Here is a 13,394-nt window from a genome sequence, read left to right as displayed (position 1 = left end):
AAGATCATATCGGTGAGTGCCAACATCTATATGGCGTTAAAAAAGTCTCTCAGGAATCCGCCCCACTGGGACTCAAAGTTTCAATGTAATCCTTTTGGAAGCAGTATTTGACACATAAACAAAGTCATATGATCAGCTGTTGACTTTTGAATGAAGTAGATAAAGAAATAGCATTATTCCACAGATATTAGAACAGAAACGGTATGGATCATAAATATAATCAAATGACGACACTAGCTTGAGGTTCGTGACGTAGGAAGTGGTGAAGGAAGTAGTAAAGGTGAGCAGTCCGGACTGTGGGAACTGTTTATGACGATTAGATTAGGGTATCTGCAATCCAAAAATGCCATGGAAAGGGAGGGAAACAGGTCCGTGCTGTGACGTATGAAGTGGTGAAGGAAGTAGCAAAGGCAGGTTGTTCGGAGTAGTAAAGGTGAGCAGTCTGGAGTGTGGAAACTGTTTATGACAATTAGATTTAGGTATCTGCATTCCTAAAATTCTATGGGAAGGGAGGAAAACGGGTCCGCGACGTAGGACGTGGTGAAGGAAGTAGCCAAGGCGAGCTGTCCGGACTGTGGGAACTGTTTATGACGATTAGATTAGGGTATCTGCAATCCAAAAATGCCATGGAAAGGGAGGGAAACAGGTCCGTGCTGTGACGTATGAAGTGGTGAAGGAAGTAGCAAAGGCAGGTTGTTCGGACTAGTAAAGGTGAGCAGTCTGGAGTGTGGAAACTGTTTATGACGATTAGATTTAGGTATATGCATTCCTAAAATTCTATGGGAAGGGAGGAATACGGGCCCGCGACGTAGGACGTGGTGAAGGAAGTAGCCAAGGCGAGCTGTCCGGAGTGTGGGGACTGTTTATGATGAATAGATTAAGGTATCTGCAATCCTAAAATGCTATGGAAACGGAGGGAATCAGGTCCGTGACGTAGAAAGTAGTGAAGGAAGTAGTAAAGACAAGCAGTCCGGACTGTGGGAACTGTTTGTGATGGTTAGATCGAGGTATCTGCAATCCTAAAATGCTATGGGAAGGGAGGAAAACAGGTCCGTGACGTAGGAAGTAGTGAAGGATGTAGTAAAGGCGAGCTGTCCGGATTGTGGGAACTGTTTATGACGATTAGATTAAGGTATCTGCAATCCTAAAATGCTATGGAAAGGGTGGGAAACAGGTCCGTGACGTAGAAAGTGGTGAAGGAAGTAGTAAAGGATAGTTGTTCGGAGTGTGGGATCTGTTTGTGACCAATAGATTAAGGTATTTGCAATCCAATAATGCTAAGGGAAGGGAGGGAAACAGGTCCGAGTCGTAGGAAGTGGTGAAGAAGAAGGAAGTAGTCAAGGCGAGCTGTCCGGAGTGTGGGAATTGCTTATGACGATTAGATTAAGGTATCTACAATCTTAAAATTCTATGGGAAGAGAGGGAAACAGGTCCGCGACGTAAGAAGAGGTGAAGGAAGTAGTAAGGTGAGCAGTGTGGAGTGTGGGAACTGGAAACCGTTTGTAGAAGTTAGATTAATATACCTGCAATGCTGAAATACTATGAGAAGGGATGGAAACATGTCCACGACATAGAAAATGGCGAAAGAAGAAGTAAAGGCTAGCAGTGCGGAGTGTGGGCAATGTTTGTGGCAATTAGATTAACGTATCTAAAATACTAAAATGCTATGGGAAGTGATGAAAACAGGTACACGATGTAGGAAGTGGCTTAGGAAGTAGTAAAGTATGAGCATAGTGTGAGAACCGTCTGAAACAGTTAGATTAATGTATCTTCAATCCTAAAATGCTATGAGAAGGGAAGGAAACAGGCCCCACGACGTAGGAAGTGTGAAGGAAGTAGTAAAGGCTTGCAGTGCAGAGTGGGGGAACCGTTTGGGCAGTTATATAAATGTATCTAATACTTAAATGCTATGAGAAGGGAAGGAAACAGGTCTATGACGTAGGAAATGGTGAAGGAAGTGGTAAGACTTGCAGTGCAGAATGTTGGAACTGTCTTTGGCAATTACATTAATGTATCTGCAATCCTAAAATGCTATGGGAAGAGAGAGAAACATGTCCACGACGTAGGGGGTGGTGAAGGAAGTAGTAAAGCTGAGCAGTGTTGAGTGTGGGAATGGATTAATGTACTGTATTTGCAATCCTAAAATGCTATGGGAAGAGACTGTAGACTGTAGGTTAAAATAATTACGAATCACGAATCGATACATATTTCGATACATGCAATCGTTTACAATAGAAATTTACAACTGAGTTGACAACAGCTGGTTTTTACTCCATAGATGATTAAAACGATTTTTACTCACAAAGAGTAAAAATACTACTTTAGACCCGCAACGCATGCATTAAAAACGACTGTTTTTACTACAGTATTACAAAAACAATATAATATGAACCCTTGATGATTCCGCTCAATTTTGTGGATGCCTCTGCGAAGCATTCATGTCTTAAGAAAGTAAGCGGGCAGCTGATTTTCCGGCCCTAGGGCATGGCCAGCAAAACGTAGCTTCCAGCTACCAGTTAACGTATGTATAACAGCTACTAAAAGCATTATAGTGTGGTGAAAAATTGTTTTTGACCACAACCTGACATAAAACATGAAAATAAGATGTAAGGTTATTAAAATTAAATATTGATTAATCCAATTAAATTGGTTAATAATGAAATAAAGATGATTTGACCCCATCAGTACGAAATTTCTTCAATTAAATTTTCAATTTTCAAAAAGGTTTTCTTTTTGAGTGGAGCGAGCGAAGCTCTTATACACCGACTCTTGTGCATTTCGTAATACGCAAACTCCTCCTAGACGGCTGAATCAATCGTTTTCAAATTTTGCATGGCGATAAAGATCATATCGGTGAGTGCCAACATCTATATGGCGTTAAAAAAGTCTCTCAGGAATCCGCCCCACTGGGTCTCAAAGTTTCAATGTAATCCTTATGGAAGCAGTATTTGACACATAAACAAAGGCATATGATCAGCTGTTCACTTTTGAATGCAGTAGTTAAAGAAATAGCTGATAGCATTATTCCACAGATATTAGAACAGAAACGGTATGGATCATAAATATAACCAAACGACGACACTAACTTGAGTTCCGTGACGTAGGAAGTGGTGAAGGAAGTGGGAGTATGTTTTATCTGTGGTAAAGGTGAGCAGTCTGGAGTGTGGAAATTGTTTATGACGATTAGATAAAGGTATCTGCATTCCTAAAATTCTATGAGAAGGGGGTAAAACAGGTCCGCGACTTAGGAAGTGGTGAAGGAAGTAGTCAAGGCGAGCTGTCCAGAGTATGGGAACTGTTTATGACAATTAGATTAAGGTATCTACAATCCTAAAATGCTATTGGAAGGGAAGGAAACAGGTCCGCGACGTAGTAGGTGAAGGAAGTAGTAAAGGCAAGGAGTCCGGACTGTGGGAACTGTTTGTGACGATTAGATTAAGGTATCTGCAATCCTAAAATACTATGGGAAGGTAGTAAAGCAGGTCCGCGAAGTAGGAATTGGTGAAGGAAGTAGTCAATGCGAGCTGTCCGGAGTGTGAAAACTGTTAATAACGATTAGATTAAGATATCTACAATCCTAAAATGCTATGGGAAGGGTGGAAAACAGGTGCGCGATGTAGGAAGTTTTAAAGGAAGTAGTCAAGTTGAGCTGTCTGGAGTGTGGGAACTGTTTATGACGATTAGATTAAGGTATCTGCAATCCTAAAATGCAATGGAAAGGGAGGGAAACAGGTCCGTGACGTAGGAAGTGCTGAAGGAAGTAGTGAATGCGAGCTGTTAGGAGTGTGGTATCTGTTTATGACCAATAGATTAGGGTATTTGCAATCCTAAAATGCTATGGGAAGGGAGGGAAACAGGTATATGACGTAGGAAGTGGTGACGGAAGTAGTAAAGGCAAGCAGTCCGGACTATGGGAACTGTTAATGACGATTAAATTAAGGTATCTGCAATCCTAAAATACTATGGGAAGGTAATAAAACAGGTCCGCGAAGTAGGAATTGGTGAAGGAAGTAGTCAATGGGAGCTGTCCGGAGTGTGAAAACTGTTAATGACGATTAGATTAAGATATCTACAATCCTAAAATGCTATGGGAAGGGTGGAAAACAGGTGCGCGATGTAGGAAGTTGTAAAGGAAGTAGTCAAGGTGAGCTGTCTGGAGTGTGGGAACTGTTTATGACGATTAGATTAAGGTATCTGCAATCCTAAAATGCAATGGAAAGGGAGGGAAACAGGTCCGTGAAGTAGGAAGTGGTGACGGAAGTAGTAAAGGCAAGCAGTCCGGACTATGGGGACTGTTAATGGCGATTAAATTAAGGTATCTACAATCCTAAAATGTTAGGAAAGGCAGGCAAACAGCTCCGTGACGTAGGAAGTGGTGAAGGAAGTTGTAAAGGCGAGCAATCCGGAGTGTGGGAACTTTTTATGAAGATTATATTAAGGCGATTAAGGTATCTGCAATCCTAAAATGCTATGGAAAGGGAGGGAAACAGGTCCTCGGCGTCGGAAGTGGTGAAGGAAGTAGTAAAGGCGAGCAGTCCGGAGTGTGGGAACTTTTATTGGCGATTAGATTAAGGTATCTGCAATCGTAAAATGCTATGGAAAGGGAGGGAAATAGGTCCGTGACGTAGGAAGTGGTGAAGGAAGTAGTAAAGACATGCAGTCCGGGCTGTGGGAAATTTTATGATGATTAGATTAACGTATCTGCAATCCTAAAATACTATGGAAAGGGAGGGAAACAGGTCCGTGACGTAGGAAGAGGTGAAGGAAGTAGTAAGGTGAGCAGTGTAGAGTGTGGGAACTGGAAACCGTTTGTAGCAGTTAATGTTTCTGCAATGCTGAAATGCTATGAGAAGGGATAGCATGGAAATGGTGAAAGAAGTAGTAAAGGCTAGCAGTGCGGTGTGTGTGGAATGTTTGGGGCAATTAGATTAACGTACCGGTATCTAAAATACTAAAATGCTATGGAAAGTGTCACATATATGTTTTGTATTACTGTTTACTGGTTTAGGCCTACTCTATGCTGTATTATATTGTATGCTATTGTGTTGGCACTACTGTAATTTCCGCCCTCATGCAGAGCTATAAAAATACACGTTGGTTGTCAAGATGTCTGTCTGTGTCTTATTATTTTAAAGTAGACCTTGGCTTCGCAACATGGCGCAAGTCGGTATAGATAAATTTAAATTAATCTAATGAGTGAAGTGTGCGAAAATGGAGGCAGTAGTGAAGCCGCCACGGGAGCTCGTGTTTGAAGAAGGTAACACGACAGATTGGTTACAATTTCGCAAACGTTTCGAGACGTATTTGGAAGCCATTGGAGGTGAAGAACTCAAGTTAACTGAAAAACGAAAATGTGCAATTTTGATGCACGTAATTGGAGAAAGGGCAGTGGAAATCTTCGAGACCTTCGACAACAAAAAGGAAACTTTGAAAGAAGTGTTGGATCAATTCCAGGAATATTTTGTTCCTAAAGTCAACGTGACAGTGGAACGTTACAAGTTTTTCACTTGTGTTCAAGAAGATAACCAAACAGTCGACGAGTATGCTACGGTTCTACGACAGAAAAGCAAGTTCTGTGACTTCAAAGACCTTCAAGAAAGCCTTATTAAGGACAGAATAATCTGTGGATTGAAAAGTGCCACATTGAGAGAGCGTCTCCTCAGGGAGACCGACCCTGATCTTACCAAAGTACTTAAGATATGCAGAGCTGCGGAAGTATCTCGACAGCAGGTGGTGGAGATGAGGACAGGAGGTGAGAAGGACAGCTCCGTTAGTGTCGACAGAGTGAGAAAACCAAGTCAGCAGCAGCAGACATTCACCAACAAAGCGAAGCCCAAGCCTCCATGGACAGTGAAGCAGGGAGACGTATGTAGCAATTGTGGGTATGTACACTTCAAAAACAAGTGTCCAGCATACGGTAAGCGTTGTAATTCATGCAAGAAATTAAATCATTTTTCAACACAGTGTAGGAGTAAAATGAAAATGGGACATCAGGGAAGTAAATTTAAAAATAATAAACCTGTTCATGACCTAGCAGTAGATTTAGATAATGAGTGTAATGTTAGTGGTCATGGGCCTAGGTGTGACGATGATTTATTTTTAGGTTGTGTAGTAGATGAATGTCAGTCTATGCCTAAGCCTAATGGGTCTAATAGGCCTAATGAATGGAGAGCCAAACTTAAAATTAATAACAGTTTTGTTAGTTTTAAGTTAGATACAGGGGCACAAGCTAACGTTCTACCGTTAAAGACATTCAGACACCTATGTAACAAAAGTAAGCCTATTCTGGACTCTGACTCAAAGCTCACAACATATTCTGGAGAGAATTTGCCTGTAATTGGTAAATGCTTTTTAAGAGGACAATATGGTGATATTTCTAAGGTACTAGAATTTCACGTAGTTGATGTAATTGCACCCCCATTGCTAGGTTTGCAATCATGTAAAGATTTTAATCTATTACAACGCGTAGGACCCGTACAGCAAGGTGAAGACAAACAAGTTAGTTCTATACGGAATAAACCATTAGGGGTAGAAATAGAAACTATGCTCAATCAGTACAAAGATCTCTTTGATGGTATCGGTAAACTTGAGGGTAAATATCATATAACACTTGATAGTAATGTTACACCTGTAGTGCATCCTCCCAGAAGGATACCTTTGGCGTTAAAGGATAAGGTAAAATCAGAGTTAGATAGATTAACAACTGAACAAATCATTGCAAAAGTAGATTACTCAACAGATTGGGTAAATTCACTTATTGTTGTCAACAAGCCTAATGGTAAGTTAAGATTGTGTCTGGACCCAAAGGATTTAAACAATGCCATAAAAAGGGAGTACTATCCTCTACCAACCATTGAGGATTTAACTGGTCAGTTAAAAGGTGCTAAATGTTTTAGTATATTGGATGTATTTAATGGCTTCTATCAAATAGAGTTAGATGAACCAAGCTCTGATCTTTGTGTTTTTAACTCTCCTTGGGGGCGTTTCAAATTTTTGCGTTTGCCGTTTGGTATCAAATCTGCCCCTGAAGTTTTTCACAAAAAATTCAAAGAAGTATTCGAAGGTATAACTGGGATTAGTACGTATATAGATGACCTATTGGTATGGGGATCTAGTGTAGAGGAACATGACCGTCGCTTAAAACAAGTCTTGGAGCGAGCGAAGGAAAAAAATGTCCGGTTTAATTTAAGCAAATGTAAATTTTCTCTTGATAAAGTTACTTACATGGGTCATGTTCTGTCGGGTGATGGCGTATTGGTCGATGATCGAAAAATCGAAGCCATTAAAAACATGCAAGTGCCTTCATGCAAAAAAGATGTTGAACGTTTTTTAGGTCTAGTGACTTATGTGGGAAAATTTATTCCTAAACTTTCTGAGAAAACTGCTCCGTTGAGAGTATTGTTAAGAAAGGAGGTTCAGTGGCATTGGGATGATGCTCAAGGTAAAGCGTTCAATGACTTAAAAAATTGTTTGATAAGTAAGCCTATATTACAATATTATGATAGTAAAATACCAGTAAAAATATCAGTTGATTCAAGTCAAAATGGGTGTGCTGCAATCCTCATGCAAAATGATTTACCAGTGGCTTATGCATCAAAAGCATACAATGACACACAAAAGAGGTATGCTAACATAGAAAAGGAGTTGTACGCTGTTTTATTTGGTTGCGAAAAGTTTTATGAGTATATTTATGGTAAAAAAGATGTTCTTATAGAATCTGATCATAAGCCACTGGAGGTCATTTGTAAGAAGCCTATGCATCAGTGTCCTGCTAGATTGCAAAGAATGTTGATTAGGTTGCAAAAATTTGATTTTACTCTAGTGTATAAACCAGGTAAAAGTTTGTATTTTGCAGACACTTTGTCCAGGGCCTATTTAAGCGAAACTGAATCTAGCATAGACCAGGAAATAGAATCACAAATATTTTCGGTTATTGAAACACTTCCCATGACGGAAGGTAAATTCAAGCAATTTCAACAAGAAACAAAAGATGATAGGGAATTGAGTATTTTACTAAAATATGTTAATGAGGGTTGGCCTAATGTAAAGTCTAAAGTTGACCCAAGTGTTTGGAAATATTTTAAGTTAAAAGATGAAATCACAGCGTGTAAAGAGGTATTACTGAAAGGTGACAAGCTTATTGTTCCTTATAGTCTAAGAAAGGAAATGTTGGAAAGGGTTCATTATGCACATTCAGGTATCGACAAGTGTAAAAATCGTGCCAGAGAGGTTATGTTTTGGCCAGGTATGAGTAGTGACATTTCAAATATGATAAGCAATTGTAACGTGTGTTTACGATTTCGTAACAGTAACTTGAAAGAACCTTTGTGTAATGAAAGCTTACCTGACAAACCCTGGATTAAGGTAGGGGTAGATATTTTTACGTTTGATTCAAAAAATTACCTCTTGTTAGCTGATTACTACTCTAAGTATGTTGAGCTTATCTCGTTAACTAGCCTAAGTACAGAGTGTGTTATCTTAGCGATGAAATCTATATTTTCTAGACATGGAATAGCCTATGTTGTAAGATGTGACTCAGGAACTCAGTTTACTTCAAATCAGTTCCAAATGTTTGCAAGAGAGTGGGGTTTCAAATTAGAAATAGTAAGTCCTAAACATTCTCAAGGGAATGGCTTCATTGAAAGAAATGTACAAACTGTTAAAAATCTCATGAAAAAATGTAAACTCAGTAAGACTGATGTGTTTTTAGCTCTTTTAGAGTTAAGAAACACACCTGCAGTAGATTTGCCATCTCCAGCACAATTGCTTATGAGTAGGAGGTTAAGAGGACTGTTGCCTGTTAAGCCTAGTTTATTGAGACCTACAGTTGTTTCTAAAAGTAATGTTACAAATGTATTGAAACAAAGGCAAGCTAGTCAAAAATCTTATTTTGATCAAAAGACTAAACCCTTACCACCACTTAAAGTGGGAGACAGCGTTAGGTTTCAGTTGTATGCTGGATCTGAATGGACAGCAGCGACAGTAGTTGAGTTGTGTAACCAGCCTAGGGCTTATAGGTTGAGAACATCTGATGGTAGAGAGTATGTACGCAATCGAAGGTTTATATTTAAAGTAGGCCTACATGGTAATGACTTGTATCAGAACACAGAATTAAGCTTTGATTGTGGTAATTTTAAGAGTAAAGTGCAAAGCCCTAAGCTGTTATCACCTGAGTTTGTAACTCAAAGTCCAGACAGGTCTATTCAAAGTCCAAGTCAGACCGCTCTAACTCCAAATAGGTCAGTAACACCTAAGACTTACAGAACCCGGTTAGGGCGTGAAATAGTTAGGCCTTTTAGGTTGGACTTGTAAAAAAAAAAAAAAAATAAAAAAAAAAATTGAGGTTAATTTATGTTTTGTATTAGGTACAGCAGCAGATAGGCCTATTATATATATATATACATTTATTTTTATCTGGCCTAGCCTATTCAATCATAGGATGATGTTAATATTTTTATTTGTATTTACGCAGGAATCTTGGTTATTGTTTTTTCCCAAAAGAAGAGGGATGTCACATATATGTTTTGTATTACTGTTTACTGGTTTAGGCCTACTCTATGCTGTATTATATTGTATGCTATTGTGTTGGCACTACTGTAATTTCCGCCCTCATGCAGAGCTATAAAAATACACGTTGGTTGTCAAGATGTCTGTCTGTGTCTTATTATTTTAAAGTAGACCTTGGCTTCGCAACAGAAAGTGATGAAAACAGGTCCCCGACGCAGGAAGTTGCTTAGGAAGTAGTAAAGTATGAGCATAGTGTGAGAATCGTCTCTGGCAGTTAGATTAATGTATCTTCCATAGCATGTCCACGACATAGGAAATGGTGAAAGAAGTAGTAAAGGCTAGCAGTGCGGTGTGTGTGGAATGTTTGGGGCAATTAGATTAACGTACCGGTATCTAAAATACTAAAATGCTATGGAAAGTGATGAAAACAGGTCCCCGACGCAGGAAGTTGCTTAGGAAGTAGTAAAGTATGAGCATAGTGTGAGAATCGTCTCTGGCAGTTAGATTAATGTATCTTCAACCCTAAAATACTATGAGAAGGGAAAGAAACAGGTATCTGACGTAGGAAATGGTAAAGGAATCAGTAAGGCTAGCAGTGCAGAGTGTGGGAACTGTCTTTGGCAAGTACATTAATGTATCTGCAATCCTAAAATGCTATGGGAAGAGAGGGAAACAGGTCCACGACGTAGGGGGTGGTGAAGGAAGTAGTAAAGGTGAGTAGTGTTGAGTGTGGGAATGGATTAATGTTTCTGCAATGCTGAAATGCTATGGGAAGACTGTAGACTGTAGGTAAAAATGATTACGAAGCACGAATCGATACATATTTTCGATACATGCAATTTTTTACGATCAAAATTTACAACTGAGTTGACAACAGCTGATTTTTACTCCATAGAGGCTAAAAACGATTTTTACTCCCTAAAGAGTAAAAATGCTACTTTAGAACCGCAACGCATGCATTAAAAACGACTGTTTTTACTGCAGTATGACAAAAACAATATAATATGAACCCTTGATGACTCCGCTCAATTTTGTGGATGCCTCTGCGAACGCCACCTAGTAAAGAAAATTCAATGCAAATTAACACAAATTTAATTAATAATTGTGTGCATGTGTGTGTGACAGGGGGTTTTTATTCTTTCCTTTCCATTTCCGCTCGGGGATTGACGTATAGGTGTTGTATTTGTTCATAGTAACTTAAGACAATATTAACTATTATTATATTTCCAGGACAACTCAACCCACAATTCAGACCTAAAACATTTAACCCTGATAACAGCAGAACCTTTAAACGCCCTCCGGAGGAACTACTGTTCGATGGTGAATTTGCATCCGGATCAAAACTAAAAGGATACGCAGGAATAGATTTCATTACGGTAAATACAACAAAAAACTTTGTAATGCAATGTTTATATAGTGTTGATTTTCTGTTATTGACGAAGACAACCCACCTACACGGACCAGCAGGGACTTTTTACTAAAAATGCACACAGTATGAATAAGCCACTTACAAAGTTCACCATTGTCTAAAATTATATTTCCTCCGTTAGTTTTATTAGACTGGTACGGTGGCGTCCTGCTGTAATCCAGCGAAGTCGACAATTTTAATTTCTGGCCATATGGTTTTTGATGACCATATATGGAAGCATATATGGCCAGATGTGGTTGAATCCATATATGGTGATGTATGTATGTATGTATGGTGATATATGGTCATATATGTAGCTTATATATGGAATTATTGGCCATATATGGCCATACATGTTTTCTATATATGGAATTATTGTTTATATATGGCCATGACTCCCAGAGGTATGGAATTAAATTCCTCATATGGAATAATAATTTTCCATTTATGCTCATGTATAAATGATTTTTTGGCAATAACTGAAATTATTATAAGGAATTGTTGCCACATTTGGATTATGTAACTGGATTTATAATATTATAAATCTTAAAGTAGGTGAGTTTGTGTATTTTCTTGTTGCTCTCGCAAGCACAAACTACTGAACTGATTGAGTTGAAATGTGGTACAGTAGGGGGGCAGATAATATAGTCATTTCTCCTTAAGTAATTAGTAGTAAAGTAATAAAGCATCCAGATTTGAACCCAGATGACAAAATCCTGTACATACATCTATTGTACAATTTTACTATAACACAACAAAATCATAAAACTGACGTATAATTTTAAAATTGTAAGTGTAGTAGGGATATTATATTAATAATTAATTAATTGTACCTTTGCTATCAAACAGCCGCAAATGTCAATGTCACGTAGTTAGGCTATATTAATAATAACATTCTTCAATTTACATAAAATGTCAAAAAGAAAAAAAATCTTGTTTACGAGACCAAATACACCTTATCTTATTCGTAATGGGTTTCCGTAAGCCACCTTATTTAAACCGGTTGTGGTGTAGTGGCTTTAGGGGCGGACTCTCGCCCTCGAGTCCCGGGTTCGATCACCAAGCTGATATTTGAAAATTTTGTTTTTAAATTTTTGAGTTCAAAATTTTTATTATAGTTTTAATGCAAAGTTGATACAATTTAATGTTAAAATATGTTTAATTGCTATTTTTTATTAATTTATATATTTTTTATTAAAAATGTCCATACATGGGGGATTCTTTAAATGATCATATCTGGTTATATTTGGTCCAAAACCAAATATAACCAGATAAAAAAATTGTATATGGCCATATATAAACTTTTTCATAAGGGATATCCGGACAGTTGAGGAAACACAGACAATTGGGGACACGTCTTAAAAGCGGACAATTGCGCGGACACTTGGGATTAATGCTACCTGACAAGGGTTTGATAGGTCTCTATTAATATTTCACTGCCGGACAACTGCGGACACATGTTCTGGAAAGAGTCTGATTTCCACCTAAAGAACATATACATAGGTAATGATATATGATTTTAAGGTTAGGTTAGGTTAGTCTAGTGTGTAAAGTGTGTAAATTGTGTAAAGTGTGATGGAAATCAGTTTTAAAATCATATGTCATGTATCTGTTCTGTATGTCTGTATATGTTCTGTCTGTCTATCTGTTCTTTAGGTGGAAATCAGACTCTTTCCAGAACATGTGTCCGCAGTTGTCCGGCAGTGAAATATTAATAGAGAGAGACCTATCAAACCCTTGTCAGGTAGCATTAATCCCTAGTGTCCGCAACAGTCCTGTATCCAATCCAGCTATTTGGAGGTCACGAATTGTGGATATTTATTGGCATGCAATCTGGATGTGATACTCCATGGTGTGGATTAACGTCCGCACTTGTGAGAACTACGACTATCCGCAGTACTATCCTGATAATTAGAACAATTATTTAATTACAAGGCAAAAAGTTGATTTAGATTCTACTATAAACTGTTAGGTCCCTAGTTACACTGTATGGGCTATTAGTGCAGTAAAAATAAGAGAAAAATTCCATAAACCTAAAAAAAATTAGCACAACCGGGGAATTTGGTACAAATGTTGGGTGTACCTTCCTTTTGAACATACTAAAAGTCCCCTAAAATTGAAGCTGTGCTACGGCCGCCATATTGGAAAATGGCGGCATATTTCTGTATTTTTCGCTATAGTGACTTTATTATTAGAGATACAGGAAAAAGCTAAATATACAAAATGTAGGTCATCTAAAAATACACATTTTTTGTATTTACCATCTTTCTCTAAACCCAACGGTTTTTGAGTTATTTGTTATTAAGTATAGATAGTTTTTTCTATTTATCAAAAATAGGTGAAACACATGGAAATTGTCCATTACTTTCAAGGATTATGATAATTTATCCTATTTAGTTAAATAGTGTGATACTATAAAATCTTAAAATTTAAGCTTATTTTATGAGTAAAAAAACTCTGCCACAGCAAACCTGCAGAC

At 38.2% G+C, this 13,394-nt stretch overlaps 1 protein-coding gene across 1 annotated transcript in view; it reads left to right on the top strand.

Annotated features, from left to right (window-relative positions):
• LOC128985109 (uncharacterized) overlaps positions 1-13,394 on the top strand; it is a 43,509-nt gene that overhangs the window by 24,466 nt on the left and 5,649 nt on the right. Inside the window, exon 3 of the mRNA XM_054404490.1 lies at positions 10,738-10,883. Within this exon, the coding sequence (XP_054260465.1) occupies positions 10,738-10,883 (146 nt within the window). The remainder of the gene's footprint in view (positions 1-10,737; positions 10,884-13,394) is intronic.

Source organism: Macrosteles quadrilineatus, unplaced genomic scaffold (genome assembly GCF_028750875.1).
Source record: "Macrosteles quadrilineatus isolate MER2022 unplaced genomic scaffold, UCM_ALF_1.0 Scaffold_2__2_contigs__length_208266976, whole genome shotgun sequence".
NCBI lineage: Eukaryota > Metazoa > Arthropoda > Insecta > Hemiptera > Cicadellidae > Macrosteles > Macrosteles quadrilineatus.
This window is presented reverse-complemented; position numbering and strand designations above follow the sequence as displayed.